The sequence below is a fragment of the Falco biarmicus genome, chromosome 18 (genome assembly GCF_023638135.1).
Source record: "Falco biarmicus isolate bFalBia1 chromosome 18, bFalBia1.pri, whole genome shotgun sequence".
NCBI classification, from domain to species: Eukaryota; Metazoa; Chordata; class Aves; order Falconiformes; family Falconidae; genus Falco; species Falco biarmicus.
This window is the reverse complement of record NC_079305.1, coordinates 4176773-4204217: the sequence shown is the minus strand read 5'-3', so window position 1 is coordinate 4204217 and position 27445 is coordinate 4176773. Positions and strand designations below refer to the sequence as shown.

Sequence of the window (27445 nt, the reverse complement as noted above, 5' to 3'; positions counted from 1 at the left end):
AAAAAAAGGAAATTAAAAAAGCCACACTGTAGATGTATATGGTTATGTATATACATACATATATGTAGGTATAGGTGAACAGTATATACATACACTATATATGTATATATAAAAGAAAGAAAACTGAGAGGAACATATAGAGGGTTCTGACCACTGACGGGCCAGATCCCATCCCAATCCAAATTCAACTGGACAAGGATTTTTAAAAAATCAACCAAAAAAAAAAGAAAAACCTCCCTCTCAAAGTGACAGATTGAAAACATCAGGACAACCTCACAACGTTTGAACAGTAGTTTCTTTTCTCTTCCATTTTAAAACTCTCGCTGACCACGGGAAAGAAAAAAAAACCCAAACCCCCAATAACAACATCAAGAGCTCCAGTGAGTTCCCTTGGAGGATGCAGAAGAGCCTCCCGACGGTGCTCCATCCCCTAGGATGCTCCGATGCGGAAACCTCACCGTCCCCACGGCCACCCCAGCGCACCCGGGCCGATGGGTGCTGCAAAGAACCTTCGCCAAAGCTCTGCTCGACATTTATTTTCCCTCCCCGGTGCCACTCTGGATCGCCTCTTGCAGGGCACATGGGGAGGTTTTGCCATGGGCCATGGGCTCCTGCTTTAGAAAAGAAACCCAACACACCGTAAAAGACAAAAAAAAAAAAAAAAAAAAAAAAAAATGAAAATAGGAAGAAAACCACCAAAGTTTCCCAGCATGATGAGGGTCCTCCTGCCGCCCGGTGTGCTGAGGCTCAGCATCCCCAGAGGTTGTGAGCATTTCAGTCTCCAACACGAGGCAATCCTTCCCTTCCCCGTTGCTGCCGCAGGAACCAAAGCGAGAGCGAGCATGCCAGTGGGCGCTCCCCGTGCACACTTGTGCACGCTTGTGCAAGCGTCCTCATCCCGCCAGCCGCTGCCTTTCTCGCCCCTCTATAACGCCAGCATCAGCAGGAGGATGGGCACAATGGGCAGGGTCCGGCCCACCCAGTGTTGGCTGCCGCCTGCCTTCTGGTCCACAAACGTCTTCTGGTCTGGCATGATGTCTGTGGTCAGCTGGGTCTGCGGGCAAGGGGACAGTGGGGTTTCACCAGGGCTTTTTTTTGGGAAAAGCATCCAACCTTGGAAAATGCCTGTCATCACCCTTCAGGCAGTGAAGCCAGCGGTTCCCAGTCTGGCACATCCTTCCCGAGCCGTTTGCAGTGGGAAACAGCTCTGGCACCAGGACCCCCCTCCCCGTGCTCCCCCCTGCCCCAGACGTACCTCTGAGTAGCACAGGCTCTGCTCTTTGGACTTGTTTAGCTTCAGTCCATGCTCCTGGAGAGGAGAAAAGGGAAAGGCTTAGGGCAGGGATGTGCACCCGGGGCTGCTCCTGCCTGGAGTCGCACCCCAAGGTTTGGGGTCCCCAAGTTCCCCTGGGGGCTGCAGAGCTGCCCTGCGAGGGCGCGGGGCGATGCCTGCCTTACCACCCGAGGAGCAAAGAGTGAGCCCACAAGCCCAGCACAATGCAAGAAAATATGTGGGGTTTAGGTTTCCCAAAACATCATAGAATTCAATCTGTTTTCACCCCAAGTGAGCCAGAGGCAGGAGAAGCTGGGCTTGGGGCAGCTACACCGGCTCACCTTGCCCTGGGCACAGTGCTGTGCCAGGCAGGGGACGATGCCCCAAGCGAGGGAAGGGCACAGATCCCTCCCCACGCCAGACCCCTGGGCAGTGCCCAGACCCCCAGTTACCAGGGAAGGCCAGATCCTGCCGGGCACCTGGGTACCCGCACTGCATCCTGACCAAGTTGCACACACTGAGCAGGACTTTTTGCTACCCATGGGCTGCAACCGACCAACAGACCCATTGAGGGTCCAGGCCAGTGCCCCCAGTTTGCAGCAGTGCCCCGGTGTGGGTCCTACCTGGACGGAGGTGCAGGTGGTGATGACACTCGTGTCATACATGGTGTTGCTGTCGTTGATGTCATCCGGCAAGGCAGGGCTCTTCTCTGTCTTCGGTGGCAGGGTGATGGGTGGCGAGGGGTTCTTGGGGGATAGGTTCACATCGGTGCCGTTGCCGAAGGCTTGGATGGCATTTCCTGGGAGCAGGAGATGTTTATGGGGGGTTGCACCCCAGCGGTGATGGGGCAGGGTGAGGAGGGGGACGGGGATGCGCCTTACGGAGACAAGGGTTTTCCGTGAAGTCTCGGAGGAACTTCTCGCACTCCTCCTCCATGTTGCCGCTGCCTTTACAGGAGCACCAGGGTGAGATGGTGATGCTGGTGGTGCTGGCGTCAACGTAGTTGGGCGTCATGTCGAAGCCTGCTCTCGGGCAAGGAGAAGGAAGAGGGATGAGGGGCCGGGATGGGGGAGACCCTTCAGCATCCCGACCCCCCGGCACTCACCAATGAGCCCTGCATAGGAGCCCAGGCATGCCTGGTAGTTGTCCCCGGGGCAGCTGGTCAGGGACTGGAAGGAAGCTTGGCAGTTGGTGTGGAAATCAGCCAGCCGGGACCTGGGAGCAAACAGCAAGAGGGAGAGGGACAGGTTTTCACCTCTGCTCCCGGCACGGAGCAACTCAGCGGCAAGGAGCAACGTTTGAAAAAAATAAAGGCGAGAAAAGAAGATAAACAGGGTAGAGAGCAGAGATCTAAATGAAATCTAGACTCAGGAGGTGCAACTTCTTGCCTTGCCTCCCCAGCCCGCCGGAGGGTCACGGGTGCCATCCCACTGGGATGAGTCCCCAAGCCTGGGACCCTTGTTCCTCCATCGTTCACTGCTCCCCACCCCCCCAGCCCTCCCCAAGTGCTGCTCGCCTGGCGGAGCACACCGTAAACTTCACAACCTCATTTGGCCGCCCTGCTCCCGGCGTCATTACATGACTGTAAAATTTCACTGCTTGTTTTTATCTCCCCCCTGAAATGTTAAAGCTTAGAGCGCAATTAAAATGCCTGAGGTTGGGGTTTACATTTTTCCTTTCTTCCTTTGAAGCTGAGAAGGGAAAAAAAAAACCAAAAGGAAGGCTCGCCGAGACCCCGGGGGCTGAGATTCTCGTGCCCTGCCTGCCAGACTCAGTTCTGGGGGCAGAGCAAAGGCAGAAAGAGCAGAGATGGAGAGAACCAGAAGGACCAGGAGGAATAAAGAAGGGACAAGAGGAGCAGAGGAGCTGATTTCCACTCCTAACACGATTACTGGCTTGGTTACCCCTTCTCATCTTCTCTTCACTGCTCAGCGTAATGCACAGAAGCAGCGCAGGGAGCGATGGAAGCACCGTTATTTCCAGGTGTATCAGTAGTTTGGCTCCACAGAGACAAACCCACGCTTTCCCTGTGATGCTCTGGGGATTTTTCTTGGGATGAATTGAATCACCAAGGTGGAAGGATAAAGAAATGGGAAGGATGTAGAAGGGGATGGGCAGATGGACCAGGTGGACAGATGGATGGGCTGCAGTTTTCCAAATTGACTCAGTCATTAGATGAGTAGACACGAGGCTGAATTGTGGCCCACACTGGATCTCAATCACAGGGAGGAAACGCCGCAAAGCAGCCAAGTTGCTGACACTGTAGATGAGACCTTGCACTTCACAACAGAAAATCTCCTCAGCTCTTTTTTTCCACACTTCATATAGAAAGAAGAATGCATACATTATTTTCTGTAGCTTCCTTTTCCTTCCTTCTTAATTAAATGTCATCTTTGTCCAACCAGTGATTGAATCATCCAACAGTACCTGCCTAAAGCCATAAAAACTGATGAAAATAAAGGATAGAAATTGTCTTTTTTTTTTTTTTTGAATAGGAATGATTTGTTTTCAGAAGGTTTTGATCAAATTAGACAGAGGAACAAATGAAGCAGCGATTGAATGAAGTAGAAGGGATCTGCGGCCATACCTTACATCCACCCAGCACTTTTCATCACACCAGACCTCGAGTGCACGAAGGGAGTGGGGTGCAGGTACCACCACAACGCAGCCAGCACCGGGGAGGAGCAGTGATGCTGCTGCTGAGCCCACGGCAGTTTTGTAGGCTACATACTGGGGAAAGGACGTAAGAGGGAATAAAGCACAGCTGCTCAGGACTGGACCCAAGCACTGGATGCTCCATGCGGGAATGCAGTGGTTTCCTGGAGATTTTCACTGTTTCCAGCCATCTGCGACTGGGGCTTTTTCCAGGTCATGGGGTTTCACAGCCACCGATGCAGTCGCCTTCTGCGGAGCGGCTGAGCCTCCTCTGGGGACCCCTCGGTCCTCTGGGGACCCCAGCATCACCCCACAGCGAGCATCCCAGCCGAGCTAGGGGTTGGCAAGAGCCACCCATGCCCTTAGTACCTTCTTTCTGCTGTTTCCTGCAGTTGGGTGTGCAGGTCGCACTCTGGTTTCGCCTGCTGATGGGCTGCCAGTGGCATGAACTGGATTATTTTCCCACTTATACCAGCTGCCTGACCCACTTACAGCCTCCCAACAGGCTGCACATTTCCAGGGCAAGGTCAGCCTCTTCATCTGGGTTATTCAAGCACTCCTGATGAGAAGACAGGACTCCTGGGCACCGCTGTGTTCTTCTACACATTGGATGCTAATAAATAGCAATAACGCAACTGGCATCGCCTCAGGGAGAGATGTAGCTGAGGGGTGTGTGGGGCGGCTGCTCCGTGACACGGGCAGGGAGGATGGGCTTGGGCTAAAGTGCTGATTTCAGGGACAAAAGGGGATTCTGCAGCTCTTCCTGCGGCATGTGTGAGACAAGGAGCAAACTTGCTCTGTCTCCTTCCTGAAAAAACCCTCACCCATCCCAGGAGCATGTTATTTTCACCAGCCCCACGTTTCTTTCCCTCCCTAGTGATTTAGTACATGAGGAAGGACACACACACCCTCAGTGCCCACAGCACAGAGAGGGAGGCCAGGGGCTCCAATCCTGCACTCACTCCCAGGATCGATGCTCAGCTTGCAGCACACTGTCTCCCTCGCTGGAGCTGTGCACGAAGCCCAGCGCGTGCACAAAAGCTTTGCCAGGGGACATCTGCAGTGCTCAGCAGCCAAAGCAGCTCAAGGTCAGGGGTGCTGCTCCCCATTCGCAAGGTGGGAGCAGAAGGGAGAGCCTGGGGGGGAGGGGGTATGGCAGAGCAGCAGAGCTCCAGCTCCACTCCCTTCACACATTCCCCATCGCAGGAAGGTATTTGGACTCCCTCCTCCTCCCCTCCACGGGAGATAAATAAAGTTTGCGACAGCATTTCCCCTCTCCCCAAATCAGAGGTGAAGGCACGTCAATTGTCTTAAAGAACTGTGGCAAGTTCATCACCGAGCGCCACGAAAATTTGTCACGCTGCTCCCCGGAGCTCTGCTCCTGGCTTGTAGCATCCTCTAAGGCAAATGTTATTCTTTTCATAATACATGACAAGCCAGCTGGTAATCTTTCCAGAATATCCAAGCCAGATGTCACTCTTTCCGTTGTATACAATGAGTTTGCAGTCGCTGGATGAAACTAACTGCCAGGAATAAACCTTACTGGAGCTGGCCCATAGCTTCTCAGATTTCTGCTTTTAAGTGCCCCGGCAAAAAAAAAAAAAGAGAGGGTGCCAAGTCCATCTTAGCAGAAACAGGAGGAATTGGTGCCAAACGGCTGGCTGGCAGCTCGAGGCAGCAGGTGGGTCTGGCTGGTCTCTGCCTGCAAAGGCCAGACCCAGACTGGGAAGAGCTGGGCTGGCAGCTGGGTCAGGGATGGAGGGATGGGGAAGGAGGACGGCAGCACGGGGAGCTGCAGAGTGCAGCCTTGGCCAGCACATTATTTTCCTGAAAGGCCTCCAAGGGGGGAAAAAAGGAAAAAGAAAAAAAAAGGGTGAAAGAGGGATTAACAAAAATTAATTCTATATATACACGTATATATCATATCCCAAACCTGCTCCAAGTGCTGCTTTTCAAAGTTAGGCATTTCCAAGCTGTTTCTCTTTGATGCATCTAGAAAAGGAGTTTGATTTTTGCTGAAAATGGGTTTGATTTGGGGTGAACAAGACCAAGGGGAGGCATCCCCAGGGTACTGGGGGTTTTAGTATTTCTCTTTCTCCCTGCCCAACTCCAGGCACCTCCCAGGGTACCTGCAGTGCACCCATATGTACATCCCCGGTGCATATACCTCGTGTTTAGGGGACGTCGTGCATCGCTGGAGGGAGCATCCCACCAGCTCCCGGCTGATACCTCATCTCCCAGCCTTGTTATCGCACAGGAATTCAGAATCACCTTGCCAGCACCAGCGAGACCCCCTCACTCTGACATTAAAGTTACCTGCACAGCAAAGGCTTTTTGTTTTGTGGGTTTTTTTGCGCCCCCCCCCCGCTTGTTGGTGCATTGCAATTTATAAGCAGAAAAATCCCCAGAACAGATGCAAGGTGCCTAATTGGGTGCTAATTGTTCCCATCACCACACGCCTATGAGAAGTCCAAGCCCGGCGCTGGTAATAACTCACTACCCATCAAAGCGAACTGTATCAGGCTCCTGAATATTTCATGCAGAAAATGTCCAAGATGCGGAGATTACTCAAGACATGTTTTTCACAGGCAATTTACAGGGACCAAGGAAAAATGGTTTTAATAGACACGAACATTGAGAAGCGGCTCAGAAACGCGCCTCTCCCCCCCTGCAGAGCAGTGGATGTTCAAGAAGCTGTGACAACATGCAAAAACTCAGCAAGACATAAAAAACCCACGGGCCCGCTGGGCATCCTCCTCCCTACACTCGCTCTGCCAGCTCGTCCTGCTGGAGATGAATGCTTTCGAAGTCAGGAGATGCAGAGATAAAAAAATTAGCCTCAAACACCAAGAACAGTGGCCAGGTAATTCAAAGAGCCCTGGGGATGGGGATCAGCTAAAAAAAAAGCAGAGAGAAGCTGAGGCAGAGCTCCACTTTTCTGGATGACCCTCTACCAAAGCTAGTAAACAATTCACAGAGGGGAAAAAAAAGATCAATGGAAATACCTGTTTGATCCAGGAAAAGTTATCTGCCTCCTCTGCAGACCAAGTGACCTATTCTGGTATAAGCCAGGAGGGTTTTATTCCTGCTTTTAGTGAAAACTGTATCCCTGCTGTAGCACAGCATCTCTCTGTGGGATGGGCACCGGTCCCCATCCCAAAGCTGCCCCCCACCCCGGGAGGCGGGGGCAGCAGGAAAGAGGAAAAAACAGAATGAGCCAGAGAGAAGCAGAAGAAAAATCCCCAAATTAGAGTAAGCAGAGCTAAGCCAGCAAGAGGAAAAAAAACATGAGGACAAACAGACAACGGACCAACTGGTAAGTTAGTAAGTTGATTAAGAACTTTAGTTATCCATATGTATTTTTAGGACATCACATTTTGATCCATCACAGATAAAAGCAGTTAAAAGACTTTTTTTTTTTTTTTTTTCTATCCTCTTGCCTATGCTCAAACCCTATCATTACCCGGTAAGAGAAGGGAAGAATTAAACGCACGCATCATTTGATTTTAATTGAAGGACTGTTCTATTTCATTGAACTGCTAACTAAGCCGAACAGGAGATTGTGTTTACATAAGCAAACCCCGAGTCAGTATAGACTTGCTGTCACATTAAGTCAATACTTATGAAGGCTCTCTATTTAATTATTCAGTGTGAATTGACTTATTACTGTGTTAAGAGTGCGGCTAGCCCTGAGCAAGGTGGCCACAGAGCTCAGCGGTCCCTTCCAGCTGCCTTTGCATATGGGTGCCCACAGGGTCCTGGGGGACAGGTACTCGGGGGGTGCTGCCCCACTGGCCCTCTCCCTCTGTGCCCCCATAACGGGAAGCCAAAGCCACCATCCTTTGCAGATTTGCTAACTTCAGGTCGGATTTGGAGGCTTCCCTCAGCATGTTATTGCAGCCCCAGTCGCCCAGCCTTGGTGCAGCCACCCACCCTGGGCACCTATCAGGTGCCCTGTCCCCCTCCAGCCTCAAGCACTGCTCCTCTCTACCAGCACCCACAGCGTCTGTTAAATCCACGAGCATTTTTTCCTCCTCCTTCTTCTTCCCAGACAGCTATCTGGACAGCCGAGCAGCACTTCAGAGCCTCTCTCATTACACGATGTAATGAGAAAGTTGAGCTGCTGCTCCGCTGTTTATCAAGGAAACATCCATTATAGATGGCATTTTTGTCTGTGCTAAACAAAAGGCGTGAAGACGAGGACGTGGGTTAAAAAAAAGTTTTGTTCCCGTGTTTGGTGTTTGATCAGTAATCCAGCTTGGATCCGTTCCTTCCCTTGCACGCACCCCGAGCCAAGCCTCACTGGTGGGTCCCTGAGTAATGAAGCAAGCCTTCCCCTCCCCCAGGTATCGCTCCTGAATTAGCATCCCAACCCCAGCCGAAGAGAGATGGTTTCTGCTGTGCAGAACGGCATCTCACCAATGCACGCAGGCACAGGGGTCCTGCGAGGGGCTGGGCAGTGTCCGTCCCCCTCCCAGCCGTAAACGTGCTGAAAACGGGGAGAACAGTCAGGCAAATGAAACATCACCCTGCTTTTGGATGCTGAGGAGCTACAGCCAGTGGAGGCTGGGAAATTCTTCAGCACCAGCATCACTGAAGCATATAAGACCAGATTATTTGTGTTCCTGACTTGCTGATGCAAGATGAAAAATACAGCAAACTGCAGCTGCTGAAATCAGCTCTTTTCTCCCCTTTCCTTCCCTTTCCCCTTAGCTGAGGTTAGTGTTTTGCAAAAGGTTTTTATATTCTTGGAGCTAAAACCTGTCCATTGCAATCAGACACAAAGCTCGGGGAGTTTGTCAGGCTCCTCTGTTGTGCCGGGAAAAGCTTCCTGGCACGAAAATCTTCACAAATTGCAGCGATCTGAGCCCGATTGCTCCTGCTCTCACAGCCGGGAGCTGGAGAAGGGGCTTGGAGCTGGAGCATCACACCAGGGATTTTTAGCAGCCTCACAGGTCAAGACCATTTGAACTGCTTCGTCTAGAGCAAAATGCAGGATTTTAGCCCAGAATAACCCAGATTCTGCACCCCACTCCCGGCAAGGGAAAGGCACAGGCTGAGCGCTTGCCCCCACCAGGAGGTGAGCCCACGCAGGGATGCACAGGAGCTCGGGGGCCACATGGGCTGTGGGGACCCCCAGGTGATCCAGCCCCTGCTCTATGCCAGGATGGTGCCCACTGGTTAAAACACCCCAGCCCAAAGCATTCAGGAACCAGCCACCTGCAGAGCGCTCTTGGCCACAACAGAAGAGCTGGTGGCTTTTATCTCCCCACCTTTGTGACCACTGAGGGGACAGGGGCTGGTGTTCAACGTCCATTTAACCATCAGCCCTATGCAGCTGGAAAGCAGCTGCAGAAAGCTGTGAAAGCTTCCAGAATTTTCATCAGTTTGCCATGCTGGACCATTAATTTGCCCTCTCCTCCAACTCTTCTGCTTTTGGGAAGGAAGCCATGCGACCTCAGGGTGGGCCGCATCCTGCAGGAGCAGCAGCCCCTATGAGGGGCAGCCCCCTGCACCCAGCTCAGCACCGACCACAGTGAGATGGCAGCAAATATCTCCCAGCAAAGTCCTATCTGGGTAGAGAGGGCTTTGCCGTTCATTAAGCGTTCAGCCAGGAGGCTTAATTACGCTCGCAGCCCGTGCGGGAGCATTATCTCATCTCCTGTCACCGCTGGGTTTCGGAGCAGCTTGCCGATCTGCTTCGGAGTTCAATGCCCTTGCCAGTCCCGCGTGCAGATAAGGAGGACGAGCATCCATCTGCGATGCCGGTGCGATAAGCGTAAGCACCGGCACGGACGGGAAATCCCACGGCAGACCCCAGCCTTGCCTTGCCTGCAGGCAGGGGCTGGGGATGACAGGACCAGGACGTGGAGGGGTTTGATGCTCAGTTGCACCTGGGGGGAGGCTGGTGGGTGCAGATGCCACGGGAAGGAGGACAAAGCCTGCACTCTCTATTTATACCCATTCCCGGCACCTGGTGATGATCTTGGCAGAGGCTGCCTGTCAATGCTTTGTTATTTATAAACACAGAGGGCCTTGGAGAGGCTGGAGAGAGAGGAGATGCCCCTCCCCTCCCCCAGCACCAGGCAGCCCTGCAGATCACCCCGTACCTGCAAAACAAGGCCAGAACCGCTCAGCAACGGGGATGTCAGACCACCAAGCCCACCCTGCCCGCACATGGATGCCAACCTCACCAGGCTTTACAGGAGAGTGGCACGAGCTGCTCCCCCCGAGCTGGGCCAGCAGCATCCCAAGGGGTCCTGGAGTGATGTACTAGAGTCTGATGATGCTCCACACCCTACCTGCTCTAGGGGAACCTGCTTTAGCAGGGGGTTGGACTAGATGCTCTCCAGAGAGCCCTTCCAACCCCGAGCGTCCTGTGGCTCTGTGGGTGCAGCGCTGTCTGCACAGTGGCTCCAAGCACCGAGGCCGCAGCAGGGGCCTCTGCATCACCACTGAATGAGACCCCCTTTCACCAAGCCAAATCCACTCTAAATACCTCTGGCACCTCTGCATTGGTCAAAAGCCTCTGATGAAGAACAAACAGCAGCTGCTGGTGGAGTCTGCATCACCCACGGGGTGGTTAGCCTAGATTTCATCCAGCTCCCGAGCCTGTGCTTTCCAGGCTCACTAGGAGTTCTCAGCCTGGAGCAGCTGGGAAATGCCAAGAAGGTGCATGGAAGAGGAGATGAGGCTGTGGGAGAAGGGTTCAGCTGGCAGGTAAGTCCATGCCCACCTCTAAGCTGGGAAACTGGACCCGAAGCAGTGGGAGCTACAACTCCCTGCCCGTGCCTGGGGCCACTGGGCAGCCAGGCAGCTGATGTCGAGTAGACAGGACAGCCAGCACTCAGCCAAGACTCTTGACAACGACGGTTTTCCTTGACCAGCTCTCCTCCGCATCCTTCCCCCATGGGCCAGGGGACATGACGCCCATGTGTGCATCAGGCACAGGGTGAAGGGCCATTCCTTCATCCCCAGGGAAGAGGTACCAGCAGGAGATCTCCAGATGGAGATGGGGATGGGGGGAACAGCAGCAAGGAGCATAAACTGCAGCCAGCATGTGTGTCCAGGGACAGCACAGTGCACACACCGCCCCTGCTAGAAGGCTCTGCCAGAGCCCTCTCCATCCCAAAAGCCAGGGAGAAAAAAGCCAGACCCTCTCTCACTTGCAAGGCAACATCAATAGAGAAAAAAAATCTTATTTTTTCCCCCCTCAGCTCAGGTGCCGGGCACGGCTTACCCCAGGTAGGTCACCACTTCGAGACACTTTTGCAGCTGCAAACACAAGGAGATCAAGTGAGCTGCTGGAGCACAGCAGCATCTCGGAGTATCCCCGGGTGCGGGCTCCCCACCGCAGGCTTGTACCCCAGTGCCACAGCCTGGTTAATGTGACTGGTTTTAACAGGGGGTTTGGAGCAAACCTGCCTGCCCGAGCCTTGGGGAACGCTGCTAGAGCCCCCCAGGGCAGAGCTGTAGGAAGCAGATGGGATGGGACCTTTTGCAAGCCCAGATCCAAGGAGTGCATCCATGCACAGCCCTGCAACGCTGCACCACGGGGAGGAAACAGCCAAGGTTAAGGCAAAACTCTGCAAGCCAATGCCCACAGCTGGATGCTTCAAAAAATGCTGGATTTGGGCACTTTGCAGAGCCCCCAGCTGGGGCTGCCTCTCCCCAGCCAGTCAGCATCCACGCTGCTGCCAGAAAAACACATTTCCAACTTGGAGCAAACACCCAAAGCAGCTGCCACATGCTTCCCCCTTTGCTGCTTCACCTCTTTCTGGCAGAATTTCATTTCATGCAGGAATAGGCTTATAATTAATTCTCGGCAGCTCCGTGGCCTCTCTGGCCCTCCCCAACATGCTGCTAATGCAGGTTATTCCCCTCCACGAGCGGATGCATCCGCAGCATCTAATGTCTGAGCAAGCATCAGGCCTGCCGACGGAGAGGTGCTACCATTAATTTGGCCGCGACTCGGCGCAGCTCTGGTATCTTTTATTCATAGACATTGGCTTATTGTATTACTTTTTGATAAAAAGCCACATTCCTACGTTTCAAACACATTCGCTTGCAGCCAGAGGAAGACCTGAAGCGGTGTTATTTATTTATTTCGCCACCAGGCTCTGGGAAACTCCATCACCTTGATGGCAAAAGGACCCTCCTTCTCGTGGGAAACATATTCTTTATGAGGCTGATCCAGCCCCTGGAGGGTGACAGGAGTTTTTTTGCCGTATGAATAATGAGTTTCATAACGGAACAAAAGCCTGCTCTCCCGACTTTGCTTCGCAACGGGGAAAAGAGTGGGTTTCACCAGCCATGGAGTTTCGCTGGGGATGGTGAAGGCACGCTGAGGGATTTTGCTGTTTGCAGGGCACGGGTGCCCCCACCGCCGCAGCACCTTTTGCACATTCACCCCACACACACAGCTTGGGGAGACGGAGCAGTCCTGGGTGGGCAACAGAGCCAGCATGGTCCCCAGGGACTCAGCTCCACTGTTCACAGCAGAGAGGCAGCTCCGTCCCCACTGCTCTGTTTCTGCCCCACGTCTCTATCCCACACCGAGCACTGCTGGAAGGTATCACCCCACCGCAGCCTCCCTGGCCAAGCACGGGGAAAGGCAGAGCGCTGGTTTTGCACTGGGGGTTTCAGAGCAGATCAGACCTCAGGATGGGGTGGGGGTCTTGGCTGGCAGCCCCAGTGCTTGCAAACCACACGCAGCCCTGCACAAAGCCACAGGTTCACTCCAGAGCAAGGGAGACTGACCTCGAGGCCACGTCCTACCCCACAAACCTCTCCAAGAGTAGCCAAAACCCGCTCACTCGGCCCCATTCCACGCACAGAATACAGCTGTTACTGGAGAAGACCAGCCGGTGGGTGCCATGCGGCACTGGGAAGATGCAACCACTAAACTTGGAATAGGGTCATGCAACAAAAGCACGCTACAATCCCGGCCATGGCCCCACACAAATCCCCGTCTACAGTCTGCAGGTCATCCCCACGGCACTGGGAAGCGCTGGGAGAAGCCCACACAGAGCCCTTACCGGCAGAGGTGATCCGTCCGGCACGTGTTGCGCAGATCCAGGCAGTTGGGCTTCTCCTTGTCCTCGTAGGAGCAGGAGGGGACGATGGTTTGCCGCCGGCGCTCGGCACAAGCCTGGTCCTTGCAGGAGCAGAAGAGGAGACGGTAGGTGTATTCACTGGGGACACGGTCGAAGAACTGGCGCAGAGCCTTGTGGCATTTCCTCCGGCTGCAGTGCTCGGTGGCCGAGATCTCCTTGCTGCAAGTGGAGATGTAGCCTGAGCGCAGGCGCTTGCAGTTGTCATTCAGGTTACAGGCTTTGGCCGCGTCGAGGCAGTGGTTGCTTTTGGAGTTGGTGGCAGGGTCCATTCCTGCCCGGAACGCAAGAGGGAGAAGGGGTGAGCGTGGCATTGAGGGATGGGGAGATGCCCTCAACTTAGGGAGGTGCTGTGGGGAAGGGGGTTGGCATCGGCATCACCCCTTGGCATCTCCAGCACAACCTGTCCCTGCTGGCAGTGGGGAGGGGGCTGGATGCACCTGTGCAGTTGCCTCCCACTTCATCCCCATCCCCTTGCACAATTTGGAGGTTCTCCAGCACAGAAAGAGTTAATGCACACCGATTGCAGCCATGGGGGGAAGGGACAGGACACGGTCAAACAGTCTTCAGTGCATAATTTATGCCATGAATTTGCAATATTTTTTTTTCCTTGTCAATTATTCAAAGAATAATTGTTAATTATTCAGCCTGCTCCAAAGCAGAATAATCTGCTGAGCTGCACAGGGCACCGTGGCCCCCACATCCAAAACTGGGGCTCCCCAAAACTGGATCACCCCCCCAGCTATCCTCCCCAGGGCTGAGCACTATCCAGGCAGGGACAAGGCTGCCACCAAAGCCAGGTGTGGGTGGGATCCCACCCCCGCCCTGGGAATCCCAGCTGCCAGCAAACAAACAGGAAGAGGATGGACAAAGCCAAACCAACACACAGGACCAGATGCTGAATTTTGTTGCTTTTCTGTTTTGGGTTTGGGTTTTTTGGGTTGTTTTTTTTTTTGTCAAAATGATGGATCACCCTCCACAGCCCAGGTGCTATTTTAGAAGCCACCTGACTGGACCAGCCACCTAATCCCTAAATTCCTCCCCAGCCTGTGGATTCCTCCATTGTGTCCCAGCTTCCACCAGCAAAGATGAACAGCAGCATCAAGGAGGGCTTCCTAACAGGGGTATTTGTAGGGCCCTGCTAATTAGCAAATGGCAAGCAGCTGCCTGGGTGAGCATCCTCCTCCGCCTCCCCCTGCCTCCCCAGCTGCCCAGGGGCTGAGCAGTGTTTTGGGGTGCTGTTCGCAGCACAGGACCTGACTTTGTCTCGTTTTCCCACAATCTTAAACAACTCAGCGTGAGCCTCGGAGCTGGGAGCTGCCAGCACAGCTCTGCCTATGTTCAGGGATCCTGCTTAAAAAGTAAAGCTGGAAGCCCATGTCCCACTGCCCTTGGGGGGTGTTTGGAGCTACTGGGGGCTGGCTGCCCCCAGTCCTGACATGTGCTGTGATGACCGTGGGGTCCCTGCAGCTCCCTTCGCCCAGGGCCAGGACCCCCAGCTGGGCTGTGGTGCCATAAGACCCCAGAGCCAGGGGGGTAAAACTGTTTGGAGAGAGCCCTTGAAATGCCAAATGTGTCATCCCAGTGATGAACGCCCACCGTGGAGATCTACCAGGGAGAGGGAAGTTTAGTAAGACATATGTAAAGTGAGTAGTTCTTATGATATATGATATATAAGTAGATCTGCCTTGAAAAATAGCACGAGAGGCCAGAAGGTCGCCTGAGCTAACGTTGGAGCCGGCGGATGGTCGGAGTGTGACCTGGTGCTGTGCTGGGGGGGAATCCTCCTCCCTGCTCCTCCTGCGAACGGGCTGTGAGCCCTGTTAGGAACAAAGCCATGAGAGGAGGGAAAAGAGGTGAAGACAAATCCTTTGAAACTTCACACCCTCCTTGTGCAGCCAAGCCCCAAAGACAGGATGGGGCAGGGATTGTCATTTTGCTGCCCAGGTCCCTCCAGCTGAGGGCTGAGGATGGAGACAGCTCATGACACTGATGTCCAAGGAGCAGGAGGGGAAAAAGATGCTCGGAGGAGTTGGGGGACACATGGCTCTCTTTCCTCCTTGCCCAGGCCAGCTCCCAGTTTTGGGGGGATGCACCAAGCACTCTTTGCACCCAAGTGTGCTGGTGGCTGCCCCAGCTCCGAGCCCTGCAGGCAGTTAACAGCCAGCGCAGCAGCTCTCCAGCACCAGCTGGGATCTGCACAAAGTGTCGGCTTATTTTCTAATCCCCCTGAGCATCGCTCCTGCCCTGCCCGAGACCTGCAGGGACCTGGATGCATTTTAATAGAGCCGATGCTTGGAAGTGCAGGGTTTCTGGGGAGCTCATTAATAAAGCACAAGCATGAAAATTTCATGAGGCGAGAAGGAAACGGGGGCCAAGGAGCTGGGGAGGGGACAAAGCCAGGAGACTTGGTGCCACCAGCCGTCCCCTCAACAGGCACTGCATGGCTTTTCAGTGCAGGAAGGGGTCAGGGGCAGAGGAGGAGGAGGGTGATGAGGAAGGCAGTGCTGCTGCAAGCCGATGCTGTGTTGTGCAGCGTGGGCTGAGGCTGGGGGTCTGCCACCCACCCACCTCTTGGATGCTGCTGGCTCACGTTGGTGCCCACATGGGCAGAAACACAACATGGGGCTGCTTTCCCAACCGGAGCCTCTTCCTTCTTCCCTGCAGGCTGTGGTTTCCACAGGGCAGGCGCCAGCTCCTCTTGGCACCACAGAGCATCCTCACTGTGGGCCGGGGATGCTCTGCTCCATGAGGGGGGTGGGGGGGGACACCGGGAGCGCAAAGCCCCCTGTGTGGGGAGGGCTGCGGTGGTGCTCGTTTGCGATACTCGCTCATGGTGCCTGCAGCTCTCCCCCGGTCCCGGCAGGCTGCCCATCGAGGGTGCAAGGAATCAGAGCACGGTGGCATGCATCTGGCATGCATCGCTGCCCTCCTCGCTTGCACAGCCCCTTCTTTCTAGAAAGGTAAGGTAATCCCGCCGCTAGCCCCACAGGCAATTAGCCCGGCTCTGCCTCAGCCTTGTTATCAAGAAACAACACTAACAGCTCATTTGCTTCAATTGCTTTGGCTCCAGGTCGGGGCTGGGGGTCCTGGGGGGCAGCTGCTCACTGCTCACACTGCTCCAGCCCCGTGTGTGGGGACGGAGAAGGGGTGGAAGAAGCATCAAGGCCACCCTGCTGGCCACAGCACATCTCCGGAGCATAGCAACAGCCAGTTCCCCCCTTCCCCCAGCCCCAAAATTGCCAGACAGGCTTCCTTCTCCTCTCATTTTGCTTTTATGAATAAATCAACCCATGAGCGTTTAATCCCCCACTCCAGACACTTTGCTTTTCATACTTTCCAGCAGCTAAAATATTTCCTTGACGCTAATGTAATCCAAAAAGGCGTGCGGGAGACGGGAGGGGGTGGCATCGTCATCCTGAACCGGTGCTAAGCTCCCCGGAGGGAGCCTGGCAAATTCGCTTTGGGAGCTAAAACCCAGAAGGTGACGGCAGCGAGGGGATGGGACGTCACAGCCCTTCTCCGAGGTGTCCCCAGGTGAGCCAGGGCGGCTGCAGACAGGGCTGCACGGGGGGGGGGGGGGGGGGGGGGGCACAGCATCACTGTGGGGTCCCCAGGGTGCTGCCACCCTCTGCCCATGTGCACCCCATAAGGTCTGGGGACACAGAGGCCCCCAAAACCCTGGTGGGTGGCTTTTGGGGAGAGGGTTAAGGGGAGAAAGAGCAAGGAGAAGCCAAGGCATTGCTGACCTAATTTGAAAAGGGGGGTGGGGGGGTGGGGGGCGGGTCGCAGCACGGAGGGGTTGTCATGGAAATAGACGTCTATGGAAATAGACGGCAAAAAAAAGTTCCTGAGGATGGTGGTGGAGTTTGGGCTCCCGAGAGGAGGATGTGGAGGCAGAGATGCTCCGAAGGGCGCGGCATCCTTCTCCCAGCAGTATCCCATCGCTCAGCGCAAGGCCAGCTGCCCCAGGGAGAGACAGCAGATAGGGCCCCCCCTTGGCTTCCCCACATATGGGGTGTCCTGCCAGTCCCAAATCTTCCAGAAGACAGAACACGTTACATGGAGCGATGGATGGGCAGCGGGAGGGTCTGGTCCCCCTCAGAGCCTGGGCTGTGCCTCCCCCTCCTCCCCTGCCTAATGCTGCGACACTCAGCTGCACGAAGGGAGGCATCAGCAAGAGAAATGAGGGAATTACAGGCTCTCCAGCCCACCTCGGCTATTTTATATAAGCCCACGGCTGGAGGCAGCTGGGTCTAGAAAGTAAAAACCTAAATCACAGCCCGGGGCGGGGAATAGGAAGCCCGAGGAGAAGGATGCTGCCCATGGCTCTGCCATCACTGCCGGGCAGGGGCTCAAACCAGGGCGAGCTCACCTTCTCCCAGCAACGTCTGATCCTGCTAGGGAGGTCTGGACAGACAGGATCTGTCCCAAAGTGCATCAGACCCTGGCAGCACTCAGGAACCAGCCCCTACATCGCACCCCTCCACCAGGTTCCAGCATCCCAGCCGGCTGTGGGGGCCACATGTCATCCCTGAGTGATGCTCAGGGCATCAAGTCTGGGGCGGTGGGGGAAAAGACGGGCAGGAGCGTGGCCATAGGAGCTGGAGGAGCAAAGAACTAAACCACAGGGAAGGAGCTGCAGGTTTTCCTTGCCAGGGAGCTCAGTAGCAGGTCTATGTTCATGGGCAAGAGAAGATAAAACAGCAGAAGCATGTTGCTTTTATTACCTGAGAAAATTGAAGCAAGTCTGAATATATCAGAGAGACGAGAGGTGACCGGCTCGTAGGGGGAAGCTTCATAAAATTCTTCTCCTAGAGTGGGAGGGAAGAAACACAAGGGGGAGAAAAAGCAAATTAAAACCCACAACGAATAACCCCAGCTGCCACTGAGGCTATGGCGGGGTGCTGGCACCCCCCACCCCCACCCCTGCCCAGCGTGGCAATCTGCAATTTGGGAAGGGAAAAGCAAAAAGCCTTTAAAGCACCGCCCTGCAACGAAAGGAAAAGCTTGTTTTGGACCAGCTCAGCTTAATTCTTGCTGGCTGGGAGGTTGTGGCCGGGCAGGCAGGTCTGCACTGCTGCCTGCAGCTGCCTGACGGCTGGGTCCTGCCACAACCTCGGCTCCTTATGCAAGGCAGGTCTGGCAGAGGCCGCATTCAAACTGACCTCAGGAGTCGAGGGAATTTGGATTTGAAAGGTCAATGTTTCCCGACTGTGGCTGCAGAGTCTGGGCCAGCTGCAAGCTGAAAGTTTTAGGGTCTATACTCAACGCTGGGTTGTTTTCTTGTTGTTGCAAAAAAAAAAAAAAAAAAAAAAAGCGTTTGCCTAAATAAATACTGGAAAGAACGTTTTCCACTCTGCCTCTGGTACACTTTGGGAAAATGGAAATATTTTGGTGGGGTGATACAGACCCAACCGGAGAGCCTCGTCATTTGAACACCAGAGCATCCCCACCACCGATCCACCCACGCTGCACTCCAGGGGCTCATCCACTGCAATCCACACTTTCCGGAGGGAACCTGAGCGCGGTCCAGCTGTTCCCAGGCTAGGAGCAAACCCGCTCTCTCCCATCTTTGATTTCAGTGCAAATTTTGCTGCCTGCCTTTTGTGTAACTCCAGAAAAGGCTGATTTCAGGAGAGCCAGCCACGGCTCTCAGGAGAGGAAACGCTTTCTTCAAACCCCAGCAGCCACAGGGAAAAAAAATATATATATATTTTTATGCATATATATATATAAAAAAAAAAAAAAAATCAATGGCTGGACTTTGAAAGCTCCAGCCAGAGGCTGACCAGCAGCCCAAAGCATCGATCTCCGCTGTGCCTGGCAGCCCTTGCAGCAGGATCCCTGCCCGCAGTGGGTGCCCTCGCTGCCGGTGAGCCGGGTCTGCCCCCGGGATGGACCCCGGCAGCCCCGACCACGCCAGCCTACGCGTGCTCTGCCGAGTTATTATTAGCCCAAGGCAGCGGCACTTATCCTGTGTAATTAAGGAGCCACTTGAAACCCTGTGCTGGAAAACAAGCTCATTAAGAGGCGGGGAGCAATGCGGGAGGGCTTGCTCCAAGCCCAGCGCTGTTCCTTGGGAATCTGGGAGGGCAGAGCTGGGTGGCTGGCCAGTGAGATCCTGCTGGGATGCCACCTTGGGCTTTTCTCAACAGCTCTGGGGTTTCAGCCCATCACCCTGACCCTGGCCTTGCCACCACCCTCAGGGTGATGCTGGGTGATGCTACATGGGTGCAACAGCCCCCGCCGGGGCCAAGGGCAGCTCCTGCTGCTGCTGCTCGTCATGAGGAAGGAGACAAGCACCAAGCAGTTTGCTTCAGGCCAGCCCCCTTCGCCTTGCTGGGTTTCCTAATGCTCCGATGACAAATAGCACCTTTATTAAAGTGCATTTAGGAAACACTGTAACCTCCCGGTATATTGCTTTGCCAATGCAATAAATAATTAAATACTAAGCGAATCCTGCTGCTTGCTAGGAAAATTACTGAGCATTAAAAGGGCAGTGGACTTTTCTTGAGCTCACTGAGATGCAATTAACCTCCAGGAATGAGGCTGGAGTGAGAGCAGTCCTCCTTAATGGTAGGGGACCGGTTAGCTCCCACAGCCGAGAGGCTGGACTGGAGGCCACCAGGCACAGCAGCTTTGCTAAACGGCAGAAGATCAGGGTCTACCTTGGGCTCCTCATTGCTTTTACATTCACTGGTTTATCCATGTTAAAGCTATGAGCTGCTGGATCTCCCCAAAGCTTCAGCCTCTCCTGAAGACTCGGTATAATCACTTTTCTTCCTACCTCCTCCTCCTCCCCCTCCCCTTACAGGTCTTGGAGTAGCCATCAAGCAGTAAAGCATCCTTCATTCATGTTTGCAAAGCCCTCTGAAACTGCTGAATGAGGGTTGCTAATGAGGGGTAGAAAACAATTAAGCAATAGTTCCTGCTCTGGCTGGTTTTGGGGCTCCTAGTCCCTGTGCTGACCCAGATTTGAAGGCAATTTCAGCCAGGGGAAAGCTGCATACTCGGATACAGCTCCCCACATCCTCCCCACTGCCACCAAAGACCTCCCAGCACCATCATCACCTCCTCTGGCTTCAGTCCCAGCTCGGGAGGGAGGTCAGAGAGCTGTGCCCACTGCAGGAACGTGCCTGCCGAGGACCGAGGCTCCTTCAAATGAACCCCTTCAGCTCAAGCCACTACAGGAGGTGGCTTTCAGCCAAGGTGATGCAACGGCAGAGGAACAGGCATTTTTACAGGCTCAAATCATTGGTGGAAGCGGGGCCGAGCTCCCAGCCCCCTCGGGTGGCCGAGGGTCCTTCTGCTCGCAAGCTGCCACGGGCCAGGCGGACACATGCCCTTGCAAGGACAGTGCCACAACTTGGGGGCTCTGGCACTGGTAGTTTTGCACAAGTTGAAGCTGGATTTAAGAGCTTCCATGTGCAGAGCCAGTGTTAAACCCATTAAAGAGATCTAGATTGTTAAACCGATGCTAGCTCTGCTCCTCCCCAGTCTGGGTGCTGGGAGAGCCACACAGGGGTGGCAGGAGTGGGTAGAGCCCACAGGACAGCAAAGCGAACCCCACCAGCACGAGCAGCAGCCCCAGCTGAGCCCCTCAAGGCCAGTTCCTTCCTCTGAGCCCAGTAAACTGCCCCTCTGCATCCCTGGACCAGCAGCATGAACCCCCAGGGCAGCCCCAGCCCCGGTGATGCCTCTGCAGAGGGGCGAGGGGCAGCGGGTGAAGCCCACTGCCTTCCCCTGCCTTCAGGCAGCAGATAATCCTGACTTCAATGCATAAACCAACCCCCGGCTAGCAAAATCCAATTTCAATTACCTGCACTGCTCCAGCCTCTGATTTACTCCTTCACCAGGCTGCAATTACAGCAGGCTCTGGTGCATCACCTCTCTGCAAGGCACGACCCCAGCCAGCCCTCCCTGCTGCTCCCCAGCCCCCCAAACCCCACCGGAGCAAGGGCTAATGGGGGGCTGGGGGAGCCAAGGAGGCAGCAACAGCTTCTGCACCCCGAGAGATCCCCACAGCATGTATCAAGGTGCAAAGCCATGCCCCAGCCTTGCTTCCCTCTGTACCCCATGGGCATATACCAGCTTGCAGGTGCCCAGATGCCCAGGCACAACAGCTCTGCCACGATAGCCATCAGCTTCTGCTGCAAATGTAGCCCTCAGCCTGCTTCTCCCTTGCCCCATGGCCACGTTGGGCAGGCCAGCTCTTGGCGCAGCCCCCATCAGCCCCTCCTGAGAAAGGGGGGACCATCTGCCTTGCCTGGGGTGCCCATGCAGCCCAGGGCGCTGCTCAGCCCATTTTTCTAGAGCAGCAAGGTGCTCTCAGAGCTTCCCAACCTTGAGGTGGGTCAGGACCACCTCTCCTCCAGCACCCTCCACCCCAACGCAACCCCACAGAGCCCTGCCCCGTACCTTCGGTCAGCCCCAGGTGTATACTCCAGTAGATCTGAAGGCACTGAAGCTCCTTCTTCATCCCTCGCTTGCAGCGGCAGTCGTAGAGGGGGCTCTCCTGCAGCACCTCCAGGGCCGCCTGGCATTCCTTGTTGGCCAACATGGTGTTCCTGTCGCGGCCGGCCAGGCACTGCCGCAGCGTTCGGTACCGGGAGCTGCAGCTGGGCTCCGCCGCGCACAGCTCGTTGGCTCGCACGCAGTCCACGGGCACCCGCCAGCCATGGGGGTCCTGCCCCGGGGGGGACGGGGGGCCAGCCAGCGAGCGGAGGATCTCGTCTGGGCGAGGGGCAGGGGAAGGAGACACGAGGGCAGAGAGAGGTGAGGGAGGGTGGCCCAGTGGGGCAAACCCCTTGTGACCCCTCCCCAGGACCCCACACAGCCCCCGCCCCAGCCACAGTCCCCAACCGGTCCCTGGCGTTAGATCCACCTTCAGGCTGCTCCAGAGGGGGAGAGCATCCTTCCATCATGCCTAAACCGGGCCTGGATGTGTCCCCAGCCATAACCCCACCGGGGGCTGTCACACATGGCAAAATTCAGCCGGTGGCCTGAAAAACCGAGCAGGATGTCACTGGGCACCCCTGGCAGCGGTGACGTGCCCCGAGGCGTGGGATGGGGACGGTGGAGGGTTAACCCAACGCCTTGGGCAGCCACATGATGCCACAGGACTCTGTTTCGTATTAAAACCAAACAGGCAAATAAACAAACACAGCATGTTTCCAGCCCCGGTGCTTGGGGACACGAACCTCCACGCATGACCTCTCAAGAGCCCAGGGAAGCAGAAAGCCCGTCCAAACTCTCTGCGCACGTTGCTGTTTGGTTTGGATTTTGCAGCTCATCATTTTCAGGCCCGTCACAGGATTTTTAGGGCATCTGACTCATGGGTTTTTGAGCGCTCGGGGTTGGCAGGGCTGCAGATTGGCCGTAGCAGCTCGGTACAAACTCTTCCCCTCGGGGATGGCCTCCTGCGTGCCTCTGTGCTAGCCACCCCTCGGGGTGGCAACCACCCAGCCCGCCCGGCTCCTGCCCCTGCACAGCCACTGCTGCCCCTTGGACCCTGCCTCAGCAGGCGGCTCTGTGCATGCCTCTTCCCACCCGGCACTCCCTCAGCCCTCGCACTATTTCTATGATTTTCTCATTTTCTTTTGCTTTTTGAAACAGATTCTTGCCAAGTCAAGCCCAGGCAAGGCCACTGGCCCATCCCATCACGGGTGCATGGGGGAGGGGGACAGGCAGCACTGGCATGGCTGGTCCCCCCATGCCTGCACCAGCCAGGGGATGAGGATGGGGTGGGCAGGACCCCCTGCCACTCCTGACCCCCTGCATCCACCGGCTTACATCTGCAGCCAGAGAAAGCCCTGGAGCAGGCAAAGATGGACACGACAGGACCCAGAAGGCATCCTCGGCTGTCCTGGAGGGTGACACAGAGGGAGACCCCACCTCGTGCAACACCTACACCCATGGGGAGTAGCTTCCCCTTCCCCTTGCTGCCACACGCAAGGCACCACGTGGGCGCAGCAAACCTCAGCCTCCAGCTGCCATCCCCTTTCCAACCTGTGGCCACTCAGCTGGGTATGGCAGGGGGACAGTGACACCTACAGGCATGTGACAAGGGCCACCCCTGTCCCCCCGTCCCCGTCCCCCGCCCAGGACAGACAAGCTCTCAGGCTTGGCAGGCGCTCAGCCCCAGCAGCAGCTACTCCACGCAGGCAGGGCTTGTCCCCTGCCACCACCCTGGGGTGGCCACCTGTCCCCTGCCTCCTGTGGTGCCACGGGAGCATGCAGCCATGCATGCCTCTGCCCACCTCGCCGAGTCGGGACACGCTCCTCGGGCCGTGGGGATGCTCGAGGGGGGGAGTCTGCGGGAGGGATGGGGCGATGTCTGGGGTGAACGAGCAGGACGGGCAGCAGCCCTGGGTCTGGAAACCCTTCCACTGTCGGTGGGTCAAGCCAAGGAACAGATCCCGTCCTCCTGGTCTTCAGCCGATGCCCCCAAACAAACATCGTTGGGTTCAGAGAGGTCTGAAGGGTGTTCGGGTACCAGGAGCAGGTGTAGAGCCCCTGCACCCATGTTAGAACCAATTCTAGGTGGCAGATACCCCTCAGGAAGGCCCTTCTTGGCCTTTCAGGATTATATTCCACATGGGAGGCAGGCAGGATCCATGAGCGGTGGAGGCACACTCCTGACACACAGCCCGGACTGGTGGAGGAGAAACTGGCATCTCCCAAACACTCCTCAGGGCAGAGATGCCAGGTCTTCACCATGAGATGGAGGATGTTTTGGTAGACGCTTTGAGTAGAAACGGGCCAGCTCTGCACCTTTACACAGCAGGAAAACACAGCCCGAGGCACCCTGCACAGCAGCCGGGACAACCTGCTCCTGCTGCAGCCGTCGGGATTGCTCCAGGCATGGAGAGCCATCCCGCAGCGTGGAGAGCCATCCCACAGCGTGGAGAGCCATCCCACAGCGTGGAGAGCCATCCCGCAGCGTGGAGAGCCATCCCGCAGCGTGGAGAGCCATCCCACAGCGTGGAGAGCCATCCCACAGCGTGGAGAGCCATCCCGCAGCGTGAAGAGCCATCCCGCAGCGTGGAGAGCCATCCCGCAGCATGGAGAGCCATCCCGCAGCGTGGAGAGCCATCCCACAGCATGGAGAGCCATCCCGCAGCGTGGAGAGCCATCCCGCAGCGTGGAGAGCCATCCCGCAGCTCCACCATGTTCCACCACCGTTGCCCTTGCCCAGCTCAGCTGCAGATCTAGTGCTCGCTCTGAGCCCTCTGCCCGGAGCAACCCAGCTCTCAGCTCCAATTCGGTCTTCTCCAGCTGATGCCATGAAGCTTCTTCCCAAAACACCATCCGAAGCCTCTCCTCTGGCTGCACTGCTGTCTCCCCGCTGGCTCCATGGGCCTCCCAGGCAGGGACAGCAGGGCTGGCAGGCAGGCAAGGAAGGGACATAGCCCTGCCCCGGTGTAAAAGGCACTGGACCACATGGAGCATCCTTGCAAGGGGCTCCGGCACCCTCAGCAGCACGCTCGGATGGGCACTGGCTCTTGCCAGGATGGGATGCCCAACAGTAAATCCACCTGCTGGGGAGCTGGCAGGGATGCGTGGCGGTGAGTTGGCCTCAGCCTCCTGGCTTTTGCCACCTTGCTTCCACGACCTCACAGGGAGCAGGGCAGCCCCGATAAGGTGCCTGCAGCATCCCGCACCGCGTCCAAGCCGGGAGTGCCAGCAGACCCCAAAGCACAGCACAAAGCCATCCCGCTGGAGGAGGAAGGGCAGAAGCAGCCCTTCCCCATGGTTCGCAGCCTGCACAGGACAGCTTGGTCCCCCTAAATCCAGCAGCATGCTCAGCCCTGGCTGCCAGGTTGGTGGTTTTTCCTGGGGCCCTCCTCTCCTCCCAGTCCACAGCACTGCCAAGCCAGGTAAAGCTCTGCAGACCCCCGCAGAGGCGCAAGGTGGGGAGTCTGGATGGAGGGGCAGGCCGGGGGGGGGGGGTGGTGAATGTCTCTCCAAAAGAAATCATTTCACAGATACACACCCGCTAAACTCGTATCAATAAAACATCTGCAGAGAATTTAAACCTAATCCTCAGCAGTCTCTGGGGTGTCAGAGCACAGCAAGGATTTGCAGGCAGATGCACAAGCCTCCGCCAGCCAGCCAGCCAGCAAACAACGCGATGGCCCGCTTTCCTCTCGCTCCCACGGCTTCCCCCAGCAGCAGCAGGCTGTGTTGCCTCTTTTCTAGCTGTAACACACGTTTCCTTTTACTGGTCCTGCCAGAGACCTTTGGACACAGGCAGCTTTAGAGGTAAATATTTGCCCTCATAACTGGACTCAAAAAAAAAAATAAAAAAAAAATTGCTCAGGAACGTGCGCCCTGGCAGACTGGGTGCTGTGGCAGAGGTGGCTTTCTCCCAGTCAAAGGGGTTTTTTGGCTCATCAGGAAGAAAAGCCCAGATGTGAAGAGCTGTGCTCCCCCGTGCCAGGCCCTGCTCTCCTGGGGTGCTCACCGTGAGGTCATGCTATGGGGGGCTGCTTTGGAAAGCAGCAGGATGGGGACCCCCTGGTCACCCCATCCCTCACGCTCAGTCGGGAGGCACATTTTCCCTGCAATCACCACTCGGAGTGTTGCAGGTCCTCTGGTGGGCGGGGGGGCAGCCTCCCCACCCCAGCACTCATGTAACCTTTGGGGAAGCCCGGAAGGGGGGCAGAGGGTCTCGCTTTCATGCAACCTCCCCTGCGAGGGCAAACGGAGCACGCTTTGGCTGCCTTAGGTGGGGCATGCTGGAGGTCCTTGTCCTCCAGAATCTCGCTCATGAGATGTCCAGCGGCGAATTGGACATGCGTACAAATGGCCAGTGGCCAGCTGCCCCCCCAGCCAGCGCTGGAGAGCCCTTCCTCTCCCCATTTGTGCCCCCCACCTCGCCCCCAGAGCATCCCTCCTTGCTTTCTCTGGCTCAGAAGGCAGGGATCGTGCTCTCTCTGCCCCAACACTCCCCGGGCACACTGTCCCACTGACAGATCATGGGGAAGGGCACCCCCAAATGGGGGCTCAGCCCCCAAATGCTCAGGCCTGTTTCCCATCCCACACAAAGGCACATGAGGCACCAGCTTCCCGCCCCCCCCCCCCACTCCCAGCACATCACCCATTCCCCTCGCCAGCCAGAGATCATGCTGGGGAGCAGGGGAGAGCAAAAGCCTGTCACCCCCATTTCACCCAGGATGCAGAGAGCTCCCCAGCGATGCCGAGCACCCCATGCATGGTGGTCCCTCTGCCTGCACCCCCAGCCCCGCACCATGGGACGCTCTGGAAGGTTTGCTCTGCCAACCTTCAAGTCTCCCTCAGCAGCTGCCCATCCCTTCACCCTGTCCTCGCCGGCAGGGTGATGCTCCTCCAGCCCAGGCGAGCTCAGCAGAGTTTTTGTGGGCGCTCGCTGCTGCAGTGTGCTGGGGATCACACACGCAGGCACCCGCCGAGAGGCAGCGGGATGCGGGTGCTGCCGGCACGGCACAGGGAGCACGACCAAGTCACGGTCCTGCGTGGCGCCCAGCCTCGCAGAAGGCAAAACAAATGGACCTTTCTCATTTGCTTCCTTTTCACCCAGACCCACCACAGCCTCTGCCTTCCCCCCTTTTTTAGCTGCACCTTCCCTGTCTCCGTGGGAGGCTGCCCTAGAAATGCAAAGCTTTCTTCCTGGCGGAGACAAAGCTCCGAAATAACTCACACATGATCTAAAGCAACACGCACGAATTGCAACGGAGGGGACAGCAATTCCCCACGCACACACACATGCAATTAGCTCAACTTTCCGAACCGATTCTCCACGCCGAGTTCCCAGGCACAGGCAGGGACGGGGCGGGGGGGGGGGGGGGGGGGGGGGGCAAGGCGGCAGCGGCTGGAGGGCACTGGGAGAGGGGCTGGGGAGGGGGTAGATACCCTCCGAAATGCAAATCCATAAATGCAAATCCACGTAGGCTGCAAGGAGAGAGTGGATCAAAACCGAGGAGGGCTTTGCTGCGATCGCTGCCCGCTCCCTCGGATCGCGATCGGTGCCAGAGGCGGCGGCTGCCCCGATGGGGCGGCTGGAGGGAGGTGTGTGGGGGGGGTGCGTGTCCTCGGGTTTATTTTTAAGGAAAATAAAGTTGCTCCTAGTTATAATCTTTGTGTCGCCTTGTCCCTCTCCTGCTGCAGACCTGGAGCCGGGCAGTGCCCGTCTCGCAGGGGCGCGGGTCCCTCTCCAGCCCCCGCAGACCCTCACCCGGGGGAAGGACACGCCACCTCTGCCATCCTACCCGGCCAGGCGACAGCAGCCCCCCCCCGGCCCGCGGGCACCCCCGCCGGGGCCACTCACCTACGAAGAGGACGATGCAGAAGGCGTTTGCCAAGATCATGTTAGTAAATCCACGCGTTCCTCCACGTGTGCAAAAAAATGTAAGGGGAAAAA

General features: G+C 56.3%; 1 protein-coding gene across 1 annotated transcript; it reads right to left on the bottom strand.

The window, feature by feature from the left end:
- GFRA2 (GDNF family receptor alpha 2) lies at positions 1–27445 on the bottom strand. Its single transcript, XM_056321781.1, has 9 exons — positions 27353–27445; positions 21463–21777; positions 17772–17855; positions 12967–13315; positions 2379–2488; positions 2155–2295; positions 1897–2072; positions 1256–1309; positions 1–1054 (listed from the first exon to the last, which is right to left on the bottom strand). Exons 1-9 carry the CDS (start codon positions 27390–27392, stop codon positions 926–928), a joined length of 1398 nt encoding a protein of 465 aa, XP_056177756.1. The 5' UTR covers positions 27393–27445; the 3' UTR covers positions 1–925.

What these genes read in the sequence shown, in the direction of transcription:
- GFRA2 (XM_056321781.1), bottom strand. Translation starts at nt 27,392, where the DNA reads ATGATCTTGGCAAACGCCTTCTGCATCGTCCTCTTCGTAG. An exon ending in CTGCATCGTCCTCTTCGTAG is followed by an intron (nt 21,778 to 27,352) that starts GTGAGTGGCCCC and finishes CCCCTCGCCCAG; the next exon opens with ACGAGATCCTCCGCTCGCTG. An exon ending in CTCCTATGCAGGGCTCATTG is followed by an intron (nt 2,296 to 2,378) that starts GTGAGTGCCGGG and finishes GCCCGAGAGCAG; the next exon opens with GCTTCGACATGACGCCCAAC.